The sequence below is a fragment of the Arachis ipaensis genome, chromosome B8 (genome assembly GCF_059453495.1).
Source record: "Arachis ipaensis isolate K30076 ecotype BB chromosome B8, ASM5945349v1, whole genome shotgun sequence".
NCBI lineage: Eukaryota > Viridiplantae > Streptophyta > Magnoliopsida > Fabales > Fabaceae > Arachis > Arachis ipaensis.
This window is the reverse complement of record NC_142443.1, coordinates 43,461,112-43,484,238: the sequence shown is the minus strand read 5'-3', so window position 1 is coordinate 43,484,238 and position 23,127 is coordinate 43,461,112. Positions and strand designations below refer to the sequence as shown.

The 23,127-nt window shown below is 34.6% G+C and overlaps 1 protein-coding gene and 1 pseudogene across 1 annotated transcript; one reads left to right on the top strand and one right to left on the bottom strand.

Annotated features, from left to right (window-relative positions):
• Positions 1 to 13,715: 13,715 nt before the first annotated feature.
• LOC148547849 (uncharacterized protein At4g18490-like) lies at positions 13,716 to 14,566 on the top strand. Its single transcript, XM_088496447.1, has 3 exons — positions 13,716 to 13,801; positions 14,062 to 14,247; positions 14,380 to 14,566. The coding sequence occupies exons 1-3, from the start codon at positions 13,716 to 13,718 to the stop codon at positions 14,564 to 14,566; spliced, it is 459 nt and encodes a 152-aa protein (XP_088352573.1).
• Positions 14,567 to 18,285: 3,719 nt separating this feature from the next.
• On the bottom strand, positions 18,286 to 22,726 carry LOC107611906 (uncharacterized; annotated as a pseudogene).
• Positions 22,727 to 23,127: the final 401 nt, after the last annotated feature.

Genomic DNA, 23,127 nt, shown 5'->3' with positions numbered 1-23,127 from the left:
ATATTTCAATTTTGTTTTTGCTTCAAGTTTAGATTCTATTTTTGTTGAAAATTTTCACTCTTATAATAATGAAAAATAAAAAATAGTTAAAAAGAATAATTCAATAATATTTTAAATAAATTACGCGTGTTTTATTTGAAAAACGAAAATTTCTTTTTTTATTTTTATTAAATTAGCGGCGGTTTTAAACCGCCGCAGTTTGGGTTCAGATATAACAAAAACCGTTACATTTGGCGGCGGCTGCAAACCACCGGTAACTTTTAACATAAACTGATGTCCCATTTGGCGGCGGTTTAAAACCGCCGCTAAACTTGTGGAAACTTGCACTCATCATGCCAACTTGCGGCGGTTTGAAAACCGCCGGTAAATATGAAGGAAACCGTGAAAGACTCATTTGGCGGCGGTTTTCAATTTTGTGCCGCAAAATTTTGATTTAGCGGTGGCGATACCAGCGGTTTATGAAAATCGTCGCCAAACCCAATCCCGACGCCCATATCCATGGCATTTCTATAAACCGCCGGCATTTGACTTTGCGGCGATTTAAAACCGCCGCTAATAAAAAAACCGCCGCCAATTCCCGACTACCTTGTAGTGATTGCAAATGTACCTCTTGATGTAAACCTAATTTGACATGACTAATGCAAGGCCTAAGATCTCTTGATTCATGTGATATTTATCAAAACACAATATAAATATAATTTATTTTATTTTAAAAGTAAAATGCTTTACAAATTTATAACTATTCTAAAAGCTAATAAAATTATAGAATATTAAAGACACTTTGAATATTTTAAACGTCTCACTTACACAAAAATAACTTTCTTACCAATTTATTGAATATAAAGTTAATATATTTAATATATTAAATACCTAATTAGAATATTAAATATTAATATATTTGAAATATTTAATATGCTAAATATATATTATTTATTTAATATATATTTAATGTATTAATTATATATATTAGTAAATATATTAAATATATATTAATATATATTAATTGTATATTTAATATATTTAAATACAAAATATTTTTTTAGATAAGTAGCATAAAAGTTAAAATACACAATAAAAATCGGTATAAATAATCTATATCAATAATTTCCCAAAGAAAACAACAATAAAGAACTCAAATGAAACTAATATATCAGCTAACCAGCTATTTGTATCATACGTAAGTTGCACATTTAAATTAGATAACAATTTTTTTAAAAGATTGAATAACAACTTTTTAAGCATAAAACGTTGCTGCTTTTTTTTATTATCATTATTATATATTTAAACCCTATCTAATATCTTTTATTTATTGTTATTATTTATTATTTGGTTTCTTTACATATTACGATACTTGTAAGACTCATAATTTTTGAAAAATATTATTATCAGTTAATTTCAATTTATTTATTTATTAAAGAGTTTATTTTTAAAAATTATTTTATTAAAAGTATTTAAATCAAGTTTTGATAATTAAATTAAAAATTTTACTTAATCTTATAATTATTGAATAATTTTTTATATTTAAATTATACAACTTAACAGTTATAAAAGAATAAGAATTTTATAAGATTTAGTTGAATAATTGAGATTTCAGAATTTAATACTTTAATTTTTATAAATAAAAAAAATTAATCATATTATTTTTAATTTTAAATTAGAACACCTAATTAAATGCTAATTAGCAAATTAATAATTAAATAATATTTCTATAGTAATTTTAATGATTAAATTAGATTTGAAATTAATAAAACATATCATAATTTGATTAAAATTACTAAAGCCAAATATTCCCAAACAATATCCAAACCCTAACTTTAACTAAATTAACCCTAACCCCCTCCCCCTAAACTAACTCTAGCCGCCATTCATTTTGTTTTCCTAACCTAACCTACAGAAGAAAGAAACAAAGAAAGGGAAAGAAAGAAGAAGGGCGGCACAGGAGGAAGGGAGAGCCGAGAAGAAGAGGGGAAAGGGAAGGGGGCGGCACCGGCCGGCTGGGAGTCACCGTCGCCGTCGAGTCATTAAGAGAGAGAGAGTCCGCAACTGGAAGGAGAGAGAGAAGCTGCCTCGCGTCTTGCTGTCGCCGCCGCCGTCGCCCTCATCGCGAATCCCCTACGTCGCCGTTGCGGGGAAAACCGGAGCTGAAGGAGAGAACCACGTGAGGAGAGGGAGTTGCTGCTGCCAGTCACCGCCGCTGACGTAGATGGAGGTCGTTGCCGTTGCTGTGCACATCATCGGAGGAGGACCAGAACGCGATGGAGGGGAGGAAGCCGTGCTGGGTTCGCAGTCACTGCCGTGTGTTGTGTCGTCTGCTGCTAGCACTGTCGCCACAGCCACTGTTGCCAATAACTGCCGGTGGAATCCCTGTCTCCTTGGTAAGCGTCTTGTTTTTGAGCCCTTGAAATCAATATTCTGTTATAGCCTGGTAGAGTTTCTGAGATTTTGGTACCGTAGGGTCAAGTTCCGAGGAATTGCATGTCAAATTAAGGTTGCCATTAAACCACCGGAGTTTCTGGCCGCTGTCGAAGTTGCTGTTGGGTCAGCTCTGGATTGCGGCTGCTCTGTCTTGTTGTTACGTACCGTAAGTGTACTTTATTTTGAACCCTCGCCATTAGTTTTCCGTTATATGTTATTAAGGCCTCCGTGATATTTATGTTTTAGGATTGAGTTATCGAGATTGCCTTTTTAGATTAAAGTCGTTTCTGCTATTGCGGAAGTGAGCAGACCTGTGGTTAAAGCTGCAGTTGATTTTGGGCTGAGAGAAAGGGTTCTTGTGACGCATTTAGCTTATGGGTTCGACTTTTCAAGGTAGGGGTATTTTTCTAAAAAGCTTATTTTATATTTTGGAATTGTTATAAATGGATGTGATAAATACAATTTTTGGTGATCATGTAAATCTTATGTATTGTCTGGTTGTTTTGGATGAATATGACTGTTGTTTGATTGGATTATTGTTTGGTTTTGTTAAATTAATTCTATAAAGTTTTGGAAATGAGTTTGGTTCGTAAAAATGATTTGATTTTGAATCGATTTCCTTGGGATACGAAAATGATATGAATTTTTGGAATCAGCTTGATTTTAAACTGATTTGGTTTTAAATCGATTAGAAAGGGTTGTGGAATGGTTTGGTTGGGACCCGGAAAGGGTGGCAAAGTCCATATTTTAGGGGGGATGTTGTCGAAATTCCTATAAAATATGAGATTTTATTGAAATGTTATTTGGAAAATTATGAGTTTAAGACTTTTACTATTTTACTTGAATTATTCAAGAAAGTGATGAGCCATGTTTTGAAATGAATTATTGAAATGAAAATTATAATTTAGTCTTGTTTTCTTGAGAAAAGTATTATATCTCTTTTGAGAGCAAGTCATTTCGAAGAAACTTATGTCTTAAGGCTGTTTTAAATGTGAAAAGGGTTTATGTTTTTTTGAATTTGACTTGAGGATTTCAATTGGAGGAGTATTAGTGGATTTAAAGGAAATTGGACTTTGATTGAGTAACTCTGTTTGTGATGTCATTTTGGAAGAAGTAAGAGAATTGGTTTTAAAAGTGAACTTGAAGGTGGTTTTGATTTGAATGGGCTGGTTTTGTTCTAAGTGATTCGGCTTTGAAAATTGTTTAGGACTTCTAATTTCTGTGATTTGATTTTGATTCAAATTAGAAAAACAACGATTTTTAAGGATCTTTAATGAATTTAAGAAATTAAAATTTGGTAGATTCTTCCTCAAAATCTTGAGACTTTGTGGTGGTAATTATTTAATAATTTCTAATTTAAAGTGGTTAATGTAACAGCCCAGACCATCCGCTAGCACGATATTATCCGCTTTGGCACACAAGGCCTCACGGTTTTGCCTTTGACGATAGGGATGATAGCCGAAGCCCCCCACACGCACTCGTCAAAACGCGTCATGCTAGGGAGAGGTATCCACACCCTTATAAGGCATGCTTCGTTCCCCTCCCCAACCGATGTGGGCCTTACAATCCACCCCCCTAAGGGAGTCCAGCGCCCTCGCTGGCACATCGATCCGGGTTCTGGCTCTGATACCATCTGTAACAGCCCAGACCACCCGCTAGCACGATATTGTCCGCTTTGGCACACAAGGCCTCACGGTTTTGCCTTTGACGATAGGGATGATAGCCGAAGCCCCCCACACTCACTCGTCAAAACGCGTCATGCTAGGGAGAGGTATCCACACCCTTATAAGGCATGCTTCGTTCCCCCCCCCAATCGATGTGGGCCTTACAATCCACCCCCCTAAGGGAGCCCAGCGCCCTCGCTGGCACATCGATCCGGGTTCTGGCTCTGATACCATCTGTAACAGCCCAGACCACCCGCTAGCACGATATTGTCCGCTTTGGTACACAAGGCCTCACGGTTTTGCCTTTGACGATAGGGATGATGGCCAAAGCCCCCCACACTCACTCGTCAAAACGCATCATGCTAGGGAGAGGTATCCACATCCTTATAAGGCATGCTTCGTTCCCCCCCAATCGATGTGGGCCTTACAATCCACCCCCCTAAGGGAGCCCAGCGCCCTCGCTGGCACATCGATCCGGGTTCTGGCTCTGATACCATCTGTAACAGCCCAGACCACCCGCTAGCACGATATTGTCCGCTTTGGCACACAAGGCCTCACGGTTTTGCCTTTGACGATAGGGATGATAGCCGAAGCCCCCCACACTCACTCGTCAAAACGCGTCATGCTAGGGAGAGGTATCCACACCCTTATAAGGCATGCTTCGTTCCCCCCCCCCCCAATCGATGTGGGCCTTACAATCCACCCCCCTAAGGGAGCCCAGCGCCCTCGCTGGCACATCGATCCGGGTTCTGGCTCTGATACCATCTGTAACAGCCCAGACCACCCGCTAGCACGATATTGTCCGCTTTGGCACACAAGGCCTCACGGTTTTGCCTTTGACGATAGGGATGATGGCCAAAGCCCCCCACACTCACTCGTCAAAACGCATCATGCTAGGGAGAGGTATCCACATCCTTATAAGGCATGCTTCGTTCCCCCCCAATCGATGTGGGCCTTACAATCCACCCCCCTAAGGGAGCCCAGCGCCCTCGCTGGCACATCGATCCGGGTTCTGGCTCTGATACCATCTGTAACAGCCCAGACCACCCGCTAGCACGATATTGTTCGCTTTGGCACACAAGGCCTCACGGTTTTGCCTTTGACGATAGGGATGATGGCCAAAGCCCCCCACACTCACTCGTCAAAACGCGTCATGCTAGGGAGAGGTATCCACACCCTTATAAGGCATGCTTCGTTCCCCCCCAATCGATGTGGGCCTTACAGTTAAGCGGATGGTATAAGAATGAAATGAGTTTTGAGGGTGGTTTGGGAAAATTAGATGCACTACAAGAAAATAAGCCTTCTGCCACGCTTTAAAAGCGTGCCGAAAAGTGCAAAAAAGTGTGCCGATAGCTTTTCGCCACGCTTTTTGAGCTATCGGCACGCTTTTGAAAGGGTCACATCTGCCAGCGTGCCGGTTGCTCTATCGCCACGCTTTTCTTGTTGGCACGCTTTCATCTCTTGCCATGCTTAAAAAGCGTGGCCATAGGTCTTAACCTATAGGTATGCTTAAAAGCGTACCGAAAAGTGCACATATCGCCACGCTTTTAAAACGTCCCAGAATGTATGCTTTGGGTACTCTTTAAAAGCGTGCCAACAGATGAGTATATGGCTACGCTTTTAAAACATGCCAGTTGCCAAGTTATGGCCACGTTTATTAAGCGTGCTTGTTGATCCCAAGATTAAGATATAGCCACCCTTTTTAAGCATGCCCATAAGTTTGGTCAGAATTTTTTTTTTTCATTAATCTTCCTAGTATTTCCTTAATCTTCCTAATATTTCTTGCAAAATTCATATATAATTTTAAAATCATAGACCAAAATAAAATTATATATATTTGAACTAATCCAACAAATATAAACTTTCCCATAAAAAAAAACATACATATAAAACTTGTCACCACAAAAGTAGACTTTGATGACAAAGTACCAAAAAGTAAAGTCATAACAAGTAAATAAGAATTGCAATTCCAACAAGTGTCACATATCTACTTCTTTTATATACTTAGTTACAAAATATCAAATTTCATGAGTAGTATGATCATCCATTATGATGAGCTCCATTGTTTTTATCACTGCCCTGCAGAATTTTAAATAATCTTGTGTTAGTACATGTTATAAAAGGAACTTCAATTAAGTCCAACAAATCCAATTCCAAATCCAAATTGATTAAACATGAAAATGGCAAGACAACTTTTTTTTCTCTTGTTCTAATATTGCAAAATTGAGCTGCCTTTAGAAATAGAATAGGATTTAAATTATTTTCCAAAACCAAACCACCTTGCTAAGAAGGAAGTGTTTTTCCCGCGAAAATTGGATTCCTTTTCAACACGTGCTGGCGCTGGTGCTGATACTGGAGCAGGAGATCGTGAAGGTGGCGTAATAAGTTTGGCTGTAACCATCAAAATTTAAAAATGATGTCATATTTATTTATGTTTGGAACTGTATATATACACTAATAACACTATTAAGGGAAATGAAGATAGAGTGAAAATTGAACCTGTTCTTGGTGAAACCATGTTACTTTTGACGCTTTTTGTGTCGCTGGAATTCGTTTTTGTACTTGACAACATGGTTTCTCTATCAGATATAGACTTAGAGCTTGATTTTCTTTCTCGAAATTTATGCTCCGTGTTTCCTTCGCTGTTCTTGTCACTTATAAAAAAAAATTACTAATAGTAAGGATAATAATGCTCTAATTCTTAAAGACCACCACAAAATAATCTTATATAAGTTAAAACTATATTTATAGAAAAAGTATCCTTTGAAGATAAATGTACATATACAGATATTACTTGGATATTCCGTTAACTCGCATAGTCACATACATATATATCATCATATACTTTTGAAAATACAGAAACTTGCGGCTATCACCATTATTATATTAACGGGCAACTACTTTGTAATCTTTGCTTATTCCATATTGAATTTGTTGATTAATCTTCGAGTTGCTTTAACAAAATTAAGGTTCTATATTATGATGATGTCTTCATATTAATCTTTATCCAGTTGTAAGGAAGAAGGAGAAATTAAATATTACACAATTGGCAATAGGAAAATTTAAAATGCTGCAAACCATATATATATGTATGGAGAAGTCATTAAGAGAAACTTACTTTGATCATAAGGTTTCCCATAGTTAAAGTTCAAAGCTTCCACAAAAGTAGATTTTTGGTCTTGTAGCACTTGAAGGAACCAAAGATATATGGAAAACAAAATCAAATACATCAAAATTTGATTATCAATAAATTATATATAACTATGTAAAAATAGTTGAAAGTTTAAGAAACCAAAGTATGAAAATATTAACTAGTCCCTGAATCTTAGCAGTTAGCACCACACAATAAAAAACCAGTGACCCTTCTTTTTCTTATATTATATCTCTAGTCCAATATTAAAGAAACAAGAATATAATACTCTACTAAATGCTATGATGCTTTATTAATTTATGCAAACATTATTGCACTAAGCCAATCACAAACATCAAAAAGAAAAAAAAAATAGTAGTTCTAAATACTGTTGAAACATGTATAAAATTATGTTCAGTGATCACTCTTTACTTGACCCTTCAGAACACACTGACACAACAAGATTATTAGTTCACATTAAATACTTAAGCATAAAAATCTCGAAGCAACAAAATTGTTCACGACTTGTAAATCCCGCAAAATAACAGCGAGTAAAGGCCATATGCAAAAGTATATCCACCTTGTTTGGAAATAACACTTTGATGAAAATTATAACAATATTAAAGAGCATGGTGCTACTAATACAAACTCCAGTTGGTTGGCAAGGGTCTCAAAGTTGCTTAAAGGCAAAACTACACTATCAGTAATGTCTCAAAGTTGCATATAAACAGTAATGTGTCTCCCACCCTTAACAAATCTTGGTAAGGAAAGAAAAACTCACCAGACTTGTGACATTTCGCTTGTGGGAACTTGCTCATATAAACTCATAGAAAATCCTGAGAGGATCTTTCTGAAATTTCACAAGGAAACAAACACATGCAACACACTGATTACAAAAAACTGAAAAAGCTATAAGGAATAAGAGAATAAAGCATACATGTATAATGTATATAATTGTATATCTACCTCCTCCAGTGGATCTCGTTTCTGGCCAGGTAAATCATACACCTTTTTCTCTTTCTTCTTCTTCTGTTGCTGCTGTGAAGTAGAAGAAGCAACAGCATATGAGACTTACAGAGAAAATAAGCTACTTATTTTTCTTACAACAATTATCTTCAGTTCTCACAATTTCATCACACACAGCACTACACATTCCCATATGCAATAACAATTTAAGCAGATTATACCAAAAAAATGTAATGAATCATAAATCATTCTCCTCTAGCATTGTGTGTTGGTCAAAATACATGCCTGAAAACCAAACATGGCTTTAAGCCAATCAAGCATATCTAAGTCTCCTGTTCTCTGTCTTTGTTGCTCGAAAGAACTAGGCCAGTTCAAGCCTTGTGTGTTCCATAGCGCAGAAACAGCAGCTTTAATCTAATAAGGAAAGAAAGTCGAAGAACTCAACAAAATCAGGCATCATTGCATATTTGCATCATGTACTCCACCAGGATAAGCATCTAAGCAAGTCTTATTTAGGTTATCAAACCTTATATGTACCACATTAAGACTTCAAAATAAGTATATAAAATACAAGAGTAGGAACATGTAATAAGTTTTTCAAAATAAAAATCATGTTAGTAGTAAAACAGCACAACTGAGCACTAACCTTCGAGCAGCACGGCGAGCAGAACTGCGAGACCTGGCGAGCAGAACCGCGAGACAGAGGCGAGCAGAACTGCGAGACAGAGGCGAGCAGAACCACGAGACAGAGGCGAGCAGCTTTCCGAGCAGAACGGCGAGAGGGACAACAAGCCAAACAGCAAGGACGAACCTGGTTGCGATCTTGAGGGCCAAGGGTGGCGACGGTGAGATAGATGGCGGCGTGATGGAGGTTAGGGTTTTCTGAACCTTTCAAGGAAAAGCCATTCAAAGCAGCGTCGAGGAAGACAACGACTGCTCGACGAACATGACGGCGACGGCAAGCTCGAGGAAGACCATGGTGATGGCTACGGCAAGCTCAAGACAACGACTGCTCGACGAAGATGACGATTACAGCGATGAAGGCTGGGTGCGACGAAGGCGATGCAGGCTGGGTGAGATGAAGGGCAGTGATGAACGCGATGAAGGCTGAACGATGAATGCAATAGGTTGAACGATTACAACGATGAAGGCTCGAGGAAGCTGCTGGGTTCGAGAGTGAAGATGAAGTGACGGTGCAATAGGGTTTGAAAGGAAATTTTAGGGTTAAAAAGATTTTAGGGTTTGAAAGGGAATTCTTTAACTCTGTTCTAACTTTTATCAAAACCAAAGAAACTAAGAAATTCAAATGATAACATTTAAAGTTTTAATTCATACTTTAATATCAAGTTTAGTTTAAATATGAATATTGAGTTTACATTAAATACTTTTGATTTTAAATTATAATTTATTATATTTTTTAAGAATATTAAATGACTAATTATTAATACAATGTATAAACTGTAAAATTAATTAAATTATTTTAAATTAATTTTGTTAAGTATAATTTAGTAACATAAGAATTAGGTGTACTCTAACAAAGTTATGTGATTTAAAAATAAATAAATTATAAAAAAATACATATTTTGTAATGAAAAAAAAGATACTGAAAAAAGAAGAAAAAAATATTGAATGGTGAAAAAAATAAAATCACAAGTCATCTTAAAATTTAGGGTTAAAAATAAGTTAAGTGTGAAAATTTGAAAACTTATCATTTAGGGTTAAAATTTGAAAACTTAGGGAAAAAAGTTAAGTGTGAAAAAAAATAAGTGGGAAAATAAATTTTAGGGGAGAGAACTCTATCGGCACGTTTTTTTTACGGTGCCAAAATAAATACACTATAGCCACGCTTATAAAGCGTGCCGATTTCCTTCTATGGCCACGCTTTTTTAGCGTGCCAAAAAAAAGTGTGGCCAAATTTTAAATCAGTGGCCACCCTCGTAAAAGCGTACTGATTTTCCTCTATGGCCACGCTTTTCAAGCGTGACAATAAAAAAGCGTGGCCAAATTTCAAATAAGTGGCCACCCTCGTAAAAGCGTGCCGATTTCTCTCTATGGCCACGCTTTTCAAGCGTGGCAAAAAAAAGCGTGGCCAAATCACAAATCAGTGGCCACCCTCGCAAAAACGTACCCATAGACCATTTTTGGGCACGCTTTAAAAGCGTGGCAAGAAAAAAGGGTGCCGATAGACCTTTTTTCTTGTAGTGATGGTGTGGAAAAGAATTCTATAAAGAGAAAGGATTTTTAGTTTCAAGGTAAAGTGATTTGAGAAAAAAGTGATATATGGCATTGAGATACCTGGGTAATAGCAAGGATTGTGGTTCGTCCCGCTTGCTCCAAGTCAATGCTTGAGATTTGATAATAATGATGATTGATTTGGACAGAATGAATGTATGTTTGAGATCTTGGGGAGTAGCAAGGATTGTGGTTCGTTCTACTTGCTCCAAGTTAGTAATTGTGACGCCTGGGTAGTAGCAGCAGTAGTGGATTATTCCGCTTGCTCCAGGTTGAGCTTTTAAACACCCGTCTAGGTAGTAGCCGCAGTAGTGGTTGTTCCACTGGCTCTGGGTTATGCAGGTAGTAGCAAGGGGGTTGTAGCTCAAACTCACTTGTTCCGCAATGGGTGTTTCAGTCCATAGTTAGCTACTAGGACGTGTCAGGTTAGCTATATAACCGACAGATGATATCATCAGCTATAGGACACGCATTCATCATATGCATCTATGTGACATTATTTGGGTGTGCATATTGTAATTGGTTTGGCTATGTGAATAATTATATTTAATTGCTAATTGCTCTACTTGATGTAACTGCTTGATTGTGTTTGAACCTTCTTACTTGTGTTTGTGACTGAAAATTGGTTGGAATGTGGTGGATTGGCTGTTGATTGAATTGTTTGGGCCTATGGCCGTGAATGATTTTTGGTGATGGGCCGAAGGCCGTGTTTGGTTTGTGTTTCTGGTTTAGAAAAGTATGAAAAATTAAACTGGTTCAGTATAGACTTAATAAACCTATGCTTGGAATAGCTTGGTCATTCATACCGTCTAGGGAAGACTTTTAAAAAGGATTTCGGATTTTTTTTAATATGAATCTTTGGTTTGGAAAAGATACATAAGGCAGCTATTAATCACTGTAGTTTTGAAAACAGTTTTATTCTACGTATTTTATTATAGCAATTCTCTAACCTTATAGTGAAAACCAGCAAGGACGATGTTTTCACTCCCCTACAGGTCTTTTCTTTTCCAGGATATAGACGACGGAGTTCAGAAGAGTTTATTTCATTTTCTGTTTACATGATATTTTTGTATTGCTTTAGATATTATTTTTCCCTTGCCTTTAACTTTTCACTATTTGTAAGAGGGATAGGTTTTGTTCTATGTAAATTTTGTAAGTTACTACTATGTATATGTATATGGTTGTACGTATGGATTTATATTATGCTTTAAACAGTCTTTTGAAAAATAAGGTTTAAGTTTTAAACAGGCTCAAATTTTAGCATTAAATATTTTAAGAGTCGTTGTAATACCCAAGCTATCAGAGTGGCGCAGCTGGAAACATGACTTTTTGATAGTTAGGATGTTACAATACTGACATAAAAAAATTTAAATAATAATTTCTAAATTATATCTAGAATAATACTGATAATATAAAAAAAACATATAAAATATTTCTTCAATTTCACACACTAGTTTAACAATATGTTGTTCTACTTCTATCGTTATATCGCGTTTATTATGACATCAAGGGAGCATTATTTAAATTTATTTACACCAAAAAATATACTTAATATAAAATTAATATATTCTCACACACTAATTTTAATTAATAAAAAACTTTCTCACACTAAAACACACTCTGCATATTTCTTCTACCCAAAACAAATTCGCTATTCTTATGCTCCAACTCCTTTTCTACTCAGTCTTTATATACTCACTTCTCTAACCATTTTTTTATTAGCCCATTATTTATTTTTTGAAAATTTCAATACTTTTCAGAGAGTTTCAATTTAACGTTTGATTTTTTTTTCTTTTTGGACAGATTCCTGCTGTGTGCAGGTGGAGCAAAGACGCCAAATGTGCCCATGGAAGAGGAGAAGTATGCATCAGTTGTGAACAAGGAGAAAGAAGGCACACACATGGCGCGTATTTCGCAGGCCATCTCCAACAGAAAAAGCAACAGGTTAATTGGAGTTGTTTTAGTTAGTGAACGAAGAATGCGACATTCTAACTAGCGTATTCTGAGTAAGTACGATTTAAAAACATCATATAAATATCGCGTTTTGAAAACTATAAAACATTTTTCCTTCTGCATGAAAATTTCTACTATATTTTATATAAAATTTTTGAGGAAACGTGCATCTTTTAAACATGGCCATTCTTATTCCAAAAGATACATTAAATGTGAATCGGTATGAAAATAAAATTATTTTTTTATCATAAAACAAAATGATAGATTTATAGGCTTGCAAGTTACAAATGATTTTTATCTATATCTGTTAACATATTTGATGAAAATGAATTAAACATCTATTCAAGCATTTATTATAACTAGAGATTTGAATGAGGGAAAAAAAGAAATTACATTTGGTAGATTTATTTTTTAGTGAGTTTTGTTTTTGGAAAATTTGTAAATAAATTTGTTTTATTACGATTTGTCTTGATCTATTAGTGGTTTATTAGGTATATTAGAACTAGCTTTGAAGGATAATCATGAGGACCAAAGGTTAATAATTAATATACAAAGCTACAAATCACTACAAGATTAATATTTAATTTTGGGAGTATTTTAGTGGGGGTCTCTAAAAACCTCTACAATATATTTTATTTATGACAATTTAAAAAACCTCCACTAATAATTAATTCAAAATTAAAATATAAAATTCTCCCCCAAAATATAATTTCCCCTAATCGCAGAAACGAGAGGCAGGTTCATGGAGAAGAGAACGGCGCCTCAAACCCTAAATTTTCTATCGCCATTTTCGCCACCGTTCTCGCTGCCGTTTTCGCCGCTGGCGCCATTACCACTGCCATGTTCGTTGCAGTAGAGAGCTTCTGGATCGAGCCACCTATCTTATCAATGCGTTTTCAGATCTGTCTCTTTATACTATCGTTGCTGTCATTGTTGTCACCGCAGTTTCCGCCGCCGTTGCCGCCACAATTTCCGCCGTTGTCTCTCTATACTCCCGATCTTCTTCTTCAACGCCGCTTTCTCTCACTCTGATTTCTCCTTTGGACTACCGCTGATACTTCTTTTTTTTCTTCTTCCATGTTAATTTACTGATATTTCTTCTTTGTTAATGATAAATTTCTTCTCTGTCTTGCCTCCTCAGTTCTGTTGCAATAATAGTTCAGATATATAGGACTTAAGTTCTTCACTGTTTCCATACGCAGTTTTTTGCACTTCATTAAGGATCTAACCTATTATATTATCGATGCAAGATTCTTAGAGATATTATGTTACATGAGTTTTCTTTTATCATTATTTGTTTTTCATTTCTGACAGATGAAGACATTAGAAAGGAATTTCTTAGTTCATGGAAAACCATGTCAATGGCAGATGATGATGCAATGGATTTTGGCTTTGACTCTATTTCTAAAGGGAAGAAAAAGACATTTGACTTTGAGAAACTGTGAGTCTTCTTGAATTTTAGAGTTTGATTTTGGCAAAGTGAAATATGAAGTCAAAGGATGCTGTTATTGGTTTCATTCTGAAACATTCTTCATTTTAAATGTTCCAATTGACTGATAAGATGTTTGTGTTTAATATTTATACTAGAGAAGGGTTATATGATACATTAAATTTTTTATTTCACTAAAGGCAGGATATACATATATGCAAATGTGAATTAGTAGCACCTATTTATTTATAAGAAACACTCTCTTGCTGTAGGGACATGAATTTTAATTTGGATGGTGAGTTCAAAAACATATCATCATTTAAGATGGACATGTCTGACCTTGATTTTGCATGCACACCTAAAAAGTCTTCCCAATCTAAGGACAAAAAAGGAGAATCTTCTGGTGGTGGAAAAGCAGGAAAAGAAAATGCATTTAATTTCAGCTTTGATTTTAATGAGTAAGTGCCAAAGTACTCAAGACAATAATCATCTGATGTGGAACAATGTTATTGTTGGCTTCAGCTATGGTAGTATGAGTGTTTTGAAGGTTCAAATGTATTATCATATTTACACGCCTTCTATTGGCATAGGTTGGATAACTTCAATCTTGATCCAAGCTTAATAAAAAGAGATACTTCTTCCAACAAGAACCTTAGGGAAAAAGTAGTTACAGCAGAAGAAAGTGACAATGCAGGTGCTAAAATGCCTAAAGCTAGCAATGTTGAAAATGCTCATGCATCTACTGATAGCATGGCTATAAAACCAATGATAAGGTAATATATATGGATTCTGATGGAGTTGACTTGCATTTAGAGCCTTCATCTCTGATGCACACCACTGAGTCAGATAATACTGTTGGAGAAAATCTAGGTAGAAGTACCCAGGGTGTAACAAATGACCCTCAACATGAAAAGAGTGATAAAAGCCTTGAAGATACTGCTAAAAGGTGAATGATTATTTTATTATTATTTTCTTTTGTTTTTTTTCTCTATTTTTTATTTATTTTGTTATTGCTAAAAAGTACACCCACGAGAACCATATAAAACTTTATTTATTTATTTATTATTTTATTGCTGGTATAATGATGAGGTTTGTTTTGTAGAATGACTCTGTTGTTAGGACCCCCAGTCTCAGGGAAGACCACATTGCTATTAGCTTTGATTGACATTTTGCTAGAAAACTTGGCAAATATTTAAAAGTAAGCAAATCAATCAAATTTTGCTACAATAAGTTCATACATTGTAGGCCATAGTTCCTTTTAATTTTTAGTAATTAAATTATTACACATGGATATTCTTGTTCATATGTGTTTAATAAAAAAGGATAATAATTGGGTTAGTTATGATGATGAAAAAATCAGAAATTAGGGAAAGTAACATACAATGGGCATGGGGTAGAAGAGTTTGTGGCACAGAGAAGTTTAGCTTATATTCGGCAAAATGGTTAATTAGATGAATTAGTTTAGTACTTAAGTTTGTGGCCAAAGGTAACATTTTAAGCTTTTTATTTATTATGTGCTTGACATTTTACCAAAGGATGATGATGTTATTAATTAAAAGTATTTATTTATTGGAGCAGATTTCATATGGAAAGGCAGCCACTAATAATAATAGCAGAGGCAGAGGTAGAGGCAGAGCTTGTGACACAGACCTCTGTATACCACTGGTCAATTGAAGGTGAGATAACAGTGATATGTTTAACATTAATACTTTGGCCCTTCTATACTTCCCATGTATGCATATTCTCACTCATTGTGCTTGTTTGAAAGTTATTGACTAGCATGTTTAACCTTAATATTGTGCTGCATCCTTTGCTCAATTTAAGGTGAGATTTGATATGATTATGCGCTCCTGCACTTAGTGTTCTCTTGCTGCTCATATAACATTTAATTTGGTCTAGTTCTGGTCTCTGGTCAGTTGATTTAGAGTTTTCTCTAAGTCAGAATTATCATATGTTCTTGTTCTATATTCAAATGAAAAATGGTGCTTATCTACTTCACTATTGGCTGATATATGACTTTGTGTTCAACAGATACTTTCATGACTGCATCAAATGTAAAGAAGGAAAATCACAGAACAGCTTTGGTACGACATGCATAATCTTTTTTTTTCTTCGCTTTTTCTTTTTGCTCTCTTCTGACTAGGGGAAATTGCAGTGCCTAGAAGAGTCTAAAGAAAGGATCACAAAAATGGTATTTTGGGATTGTATTCATATTTTCATTTTGAGACTTTTATGTAATTAGATAATATTGAAATATTGAAGTTGTTTTATTTTACTTTTTAAAGAAAAACAATAATAGTTATGTAGAACAATACCATATGTAATTATGTTTGAAACTATTAACATTGAGAATTTTTTTATAGAGAGTTATGTCTTATATTGAGGAATTGTTATAAAATAGTTAGTTTTTAAATTTTGATATTAAAAAATAAATTTTTAATTTGAAAATATGTAAATGAGATGAGATTAATAAATGATTTAAAATTAAAAATAAATAAATAATTATAAGATTTGTGGAGGTTTGAAAATCTCACAAAATAGTTAATTTTTGTTAAATTAAAAAATCAATTTGTGGGGGTTTTAAACCATCACAAAAGTGATTTAAAATTGGCACAAAAGTATAATATATAACCCCCACTAAACACATACAAAACCTCCACTGAATAGATTATAGAGGTTTTTAAAAACCCCCACAAAAGACCTCGTGGCACCTCAAATTTTGGGGGTTTGGAAACCTCCACAAACCATCTGGTGGGGTTATAAACCTCCACAAATAGGAGAAAAAACCTCCACAAATAAACAAAAATCTTGTAGTGAATGGATGAGTATTTCTTTGGTAACTATATTTTTTGGGTTGAATAATGGGTTATTTTCAAAGTACTTTAGTTTTTATATATATTTTTTAAAATATAGAGGAGGTTAAAAACGGCCACGATTTTTTTTTAAGAACATGCTTAGCAATTAGCGGCCACAAAACTAACAGTTGCTGAAGATCGCCGCCAAAACATTTTTTCCGCGCCTTAAAGGACGAAGGTTCCTAAAACGCCAATAATTTATTTTGTGACAGATTAAAACTACTGTAAAACATTAAAATATCGTCATTATTTCCAGCCTCTTTGTAGTGATAAGACATGTTTATATTTTAATTATTTCTTTAAATAAATTATGCATATTAATTCTCAATAAAAATATTAATTTCAAAATGATTTTGATATTCATATGTGACAATGCAAAGTGTACAATGACAACAATAAAAACTTTTGAAGATATAATTTTTAGCGATGGCTTCCTGCCTATCAGATTGACAATTTAGGTCAGTAACTTTGTTTCATCCAATAAGTGTTCTTGGTGTCAAGTTGCTTAGAAAAATATATATTTCTGTATATCATGTTAAGTATAACAAAAATAACTAATTCAACCAGAACAACTAGGATCTGAATACCAAATTGGTCTGGTTCATGAAAAAAAAAAAAACGAATACTAGCAAACCGTCCACAAATTGGTTAAAAATTAAATTAATCGAACCGATTCGCTTTTTTAACAATCAAAAAATGAAAATTATAAAATGTTATCTTATTATATCTGGTTCAACTTTGGTTAAATTTCAGTTGAATCTTTAAACTTTTGAACTTCTAATTTTATTAATTCAGCGGCTCGTTCTATTTTCATAATCTTCACAATAATAGACAATAATGGTAAGGAAAATAATTGGTATGGGCTAACTCAACTAAATTCTTATTTTGGTTCTGAGATTCATGTCAATTGCTGTTTTGGTCCCTAAAATTCAAAATTTCTAATAATGGTATCTAAGATACAGCTCCGGGCACCATTTTGACACTACAAGGTTTTTGTTTATTTGTGGAGGTTTTTTTTTCTTATTTGTGGAGGTTTATAACCCACACCAAATGGTTTGTGGGGGTTTCTAAAACCCCCAAAATTTGAGGTACCACGAGGTCTTTTGTGGGGGTTTTTAAAAACCTCCACAATCTATTCAGTGGGGGGTTTTGTATGTGTTTAGTGAAGGTTTTATATTAGACTTTTGTGGCAATTTTAAATCACTTTTGTGGCAGTTTAAAACCTCCACAAATTGATTTTTTAATTTAACAAGAATTAACTATTTTGTGTAATTTTTAAACCTCCACAAATCCTGTAATTAATTATTTATTTTTAATTATAAATCATTCATTAATCTCATCTCATTCATATACTTTCAAATTAAAAATTTATTTTTTAATATTAAAATATAAAAATTAAATCTTTTATAACACAATTCCTCAATATAAAACATAACTCTATGTTCCAAACATAATTCCATATGATATTGTTCTACATAACTACTATTGTTTTTCTTTAAAAAGTAAAATAAAATAATAATTTTAATATTTCAACATCATCTAATTACATAAAAGTCTCAAAATAAAAACAGTAACATAAAAGTAGCACCATCTCACATATAAAAACAGTTTAGTGCATTTTCGCTTAGAGCATCACACATTCTAAATTGGGGTGAAGAAATGTTTATCACAGTCACCATTACTCACAAGCTCAATTACTTTCTCTGGTGGCAGCCATGACCATTCACCGAACTCAGCTTTCTCAGTACCATCACCCAAATAATTGATTTCTTGATCTTGACTAGTGAACTTAAAAAGAAACCTATGAATATCAAGGGATCAAGAATAGTATTGCCAAAACCAAGATATCACTTCTTCCCCAAACTAATACAGACAGCTTTAAAGTATATCTATATATAACTCTCTATAAACTCATTGAATAGGGGATTAAAAAGTTGTTAGAAGCATCCATCGGTTATAAAATGTTATCTGACTAGTATGGGATTGTTAGCAACATAATTTAATATGGACTGAGCAGATCCAATTGTTTACCATTTTTGTGCTTGACCCTTCCAATCAGATCCCCATTGAATATTCAATTTCTCCCTGATTTGTGGTGGGAAGTCATATGTCAACCAATGAGGTGCCTGCAAGAAAAAATCTAACACGATGAGTATGTAGAGGTTCTTCCACACAGAGAGGGGGAGAGAGAGAGAGAGAGCACGATGAGTATGTAGACGTTCTTCCACAGAGAGAGAGAGAGAGAGAGAGAGAGAGAGAGAGGAAAATAGATTGGTAAGACTCAACCTTAGTACCTTAGTAGGAATGATGAGTATTAAAAGCATGCAGCACACAGAAAAAGCTCAACAGCAACAAATACTATTAATTAATAAAAAGGGTAATAGTGATAACAATATCTCGGGTAACAATTCCAACTTCAGTACAAAGCTCTGCCTCTACTATTATTATTAGTGGTTGTCTTTCCATATGAAATCTGCTCCAATAAATAAATACTATTAATTAATAACATCATCAACTTTTGGTAAAATGTCAAGCACATAATAAATAAAAAGTTTAAAATGTTACCTTTGGTAAAATTTTGAACAAATTTTCATTCAAACATATCCCTTGCCAAGTTAGTAGCTACATTATCTTCAATAGCATCGCTATCTAATAAATTGGTAGCTAATTGGATGTACTCATTATTGGGGTCAAATAATTGTTCAAGTTCTTGCTCTTGATATGGCTCATTTTTCGTACACTATATCTTCATTTCCTTGACACATGTCATACATATCCCTTGGCTTGACATGCATAGCAATACTCCACCCTTTATTTACCATATCATCAACATAATACACCATTTGTGCTTGAGATGCTTCAATATAAGGTTCATGTTCTTCACGCTCACCCGTGTGAATTAATCTATCGAAATTGACGCAATTAAAATTTCAATAGTCTTTTTTATAACCTCTGTCCCTAGTAGTGTCAGCCCATTTACATTTAAAAAGAACAACAGCAAATTGTCCATGGTAGTTAAGTTCAATTATATCTTCTAACTTGCCATAATATAGCAAATTTGCTTGTCTCATATTTCTATCAATAATACTTGCAATGCAGGGTGTGTTAGAGACTAAGAATACTCCACTATTTTGTGTCTTAAGACCAAATTCTCTAGTCAAAGTTCGAAAACTATACCCATTGATGTCATAAACAGAAAATCTCCTTGCATTCATCATTGGGCCTCGTGCAAGAAACTTTATATCAGTTGACATTTCGTATGGATTATCTGGATTCACACTCTACGAAGTAAAACAAAAAGTATCAGTCCAGATTATTTAGTTGACTAATATATAATGTATACTTTATAAAGTATGAATTTTCACTTACCAATGCTTGAAACCAATCAACAAAGTCTTTATTAACTTTCTTTTCTATCTCCGCAGGTGAGAGTCTTCTTCCTTTTGAAGTTCTCCTAATGTGGTCTCTAAAGGCGTTGATATATGGTTTCACACCTTCGCGATTGAAAACCACATAACGATGAGCTTGCAACTTCTCTATTTTAGTTAAATTGAAGTTTGAATGACCTCCATGTGGAGTACCTAACTTGGGCAAGACTGAAGACATTTCATAAGGGGGATCATAACAAAGACGACTAGGCCTGTTAAATCTAGTCTCCATGTCATCAATATACCGAGAGCAAAAAGTAAGAGACTCTTCAGCTAAATAACCCTCAGCAATAAAACCTTCTGGATGTGCTTTATTTCGTACAAAGGACTTCAAGTGTCCCAATTCCCTACATGAATGAATTGTCAGTGTACTACAATTTCATCAAATGATTTTTATTTTAAAAAGGAAAAGCATTATTGTACCTTTCGATGGGATACATGTATCGATAATGGACTGGCCCCACAAGTTTTGCTTCCTCAACAAGATGGACTGTTAGATGCACCATAACAATGAAGAATGATGGAGGAAATAACATTTCCAAATGGCAAATAGTAATCACAATGCGATCTTGGAGCTTATCAAGTTCTGTACGACTTAGACTCTTACCACAAAGTATTCTAAAAAATGAGCAAAACTCAATCAAAACTGAGGTAACTTGGTTTGGTAGCACATTACGGATTGCTAGCGGAAGCAACTGCTCAATCAAAATATGACAGTCATGAACTTTAAGTCCAATGATTTTTTGTTGTGCTTCATCAATACATCGAGATATATTACTTGAGTAACCATCGGGCACCCTAACATTCTTCAAAGTTGCAAGAAAGATCTTTTTAGCATCACGTGTTAGTGAATACAAAGCAAGGTGATATTTTCCATTATCATCTGGCCAAAGATCACGCCTTATCCCCATGTCTTGTAGATCTTTTCGGGCATTGAGATTATCTTTTGCTTTAGATTTCTCATTGAGCAAAGTATACAAAATATTATCGCATACATTTTTCTCAATGTGCATAAAGTCAAGGTTATGACGCAACAAGTTGGTTTTCCAATATGGAAGTTCAAAAAAGATGCTTCTCTTTCTCCACTACATAGTTGCTTGCCTACCTCTTTTTCCTTTCTTGTTCAACTTTTCTTTCTTCCCGAATGTAACATCAAGATTTTCTACTTGTGCCAGAATTTTGAATCCTGATAATTTAGCCGGGGATCACATTCTTCTGTGTGTCCATCAAAACAAACTCTACTTAACCTGAATCGATGTTGTCTACCAAGAAAACATCGATGACCTATATAACACCATTTTTTGCTATGATTAAGATAACAAGGTTTTGCATCAAAATTACAAGTTGGGCAAGCCAAACCAGTATATGTGTTTCATCCGGAGAGCATGCTTAGGCTAGGAAAATCACTAACTGTCCATATAAGACCTGCATGGATCTTGAACATTTTATGTTCTGATGCATCATAAATTTTCATACCCTCATCCCATAATTCTTTTAACTCTCTGACAAGTGGTTTAAGATATATGTCTATATTATTTCTGGGACTATGCTTGTCAGGTATAACCATTGACAGGATAAAGGAAGTATGTTTCATACACATCCAAGGAGGAAGATTATATGGAATCAGAAATACAGGCCAAATGCTATGAGTAGAACTCATTGATCTATAAGGATTGAAACCATCACTAGCAAGTCCTAAACGAACATTTCTAGGTTGCAATCCAAACTCTCTGTGTGTCAAATCAAAAGTCTTCCATGCCTCACCATCTCTTGGATGCACCATTTTGTCATTTTCTCCCTTCGCTGTTGCATGCCATAACATATGCTCTGCAGTTTTACGACACATGAACAATCTTTGCAACCTTGATTTCAACGGAAAGTATCTCAAAATCTTGGCAGCTTGCTTTTTCTTCTTCTTCTTCTTAGAATTCCACCTAGAAGCACCACAATGACTGCATGTTTGCTGGATGTTGTTTGGGTCTTCATCCTAGAATAACATACAATCATTGGGGCAAGCATCTATCTTAACATAGTCAAGACTTAGTTTTTGAATTAGTTTCTTTGCCTGATCAAAAGTCGTAGGCAAATTCACACAACTAAAAGCATCCCTCACCAACTCAAGTATCATGGTAATGGCCTTGTCACTTAGTCCACACAAGACTGTAATATGATACAATTTGACTATGAATTCTAGCTTTGTGAAGTCGCTTCCTTCCTGTAGCTTTTGATTGCCTTCCTTGAGAAACTCATCAAAGTCTTTACGATTTTCTCTTGGCTCATCATTTACAAAATCTTCCGTGCCTGAATCCTCACCGCTCTCCTGATCCATATGTATCCCGAAAGCATCATTTACCATGTTATCTAGGGGATGTTCAGTTGCCAATGTCTCGCACATGACATGTGCACTTGTTGAGAATTCGGTTACTTCTTTCTCGCCATGAAAGTTCCATACAACATAATTCTTAGGGAATGGTTTGTAAAGTAAATGATCTCTAACATCTTTTCGAGCATGCCATTTGCGAAACTCACAACTTGGACATGGACATATTATCTTACTATTCTCAATTGCTCCATGTTGAAATGCAATCCAAGTTTTCTAGACCGACTATGTATTCATCTGAGTTTCATGGCTTAGCAATCCAAGATTTATCCATTGTTTCTAGTTAAACTTTAAGTAGAAAAAAATAAATACTAGACGTGTACTACTAAAAATATATATGGGACTTCTAACATAATAAACTACAAAGCTATAATAGACTTCTAACATATTTAAAATAAAACAGGATATAATTATTATCTTACCTCAACAAGCGCTTGTTGAAAAGCAATAGTAAGAAACTGGTGAGAGAAAAATTAGTACCCACTTTAATCCCAGAAACATAAGAAACCTAAGCAAATGCATAATAAAACCAGAAATAAAATCAGTACCCACTTCAATATTGAATTTTCCAAACTAGAGTAACAACTAGTCCTCAAACTCAAGAATAAAAGCATCAGTTATTAAGTAGAACATAACTGTGATAGATAAATAAGCATAGATATAGAACGAGAATAA

Excerpts from the sequence above, each read along its gene's own strand:
- LOC148547849 (XM_088496447.1), top strand. The coding sequence starts at position 13,716 with ATGTCAATGGCAGATGATGATGCAATGGATTTTGGCTTTGACTCTATT. Across the intron at positions 13,802-14,061 it reads ACATTTGACTTTGAGAAACT|GGACATGAATTTTAATTTGG; the intron begins GTGAGTCTTCTT and ends CTCTTGCTGTAG. Across the intron at positions 14,248-14,379 it reads TTCAGCTTTGATTTTAATGA|GTTGGATAACTTCAATCTTG; the intron begins GTAAGTGCCAAA and ends CTATTGGCATAG.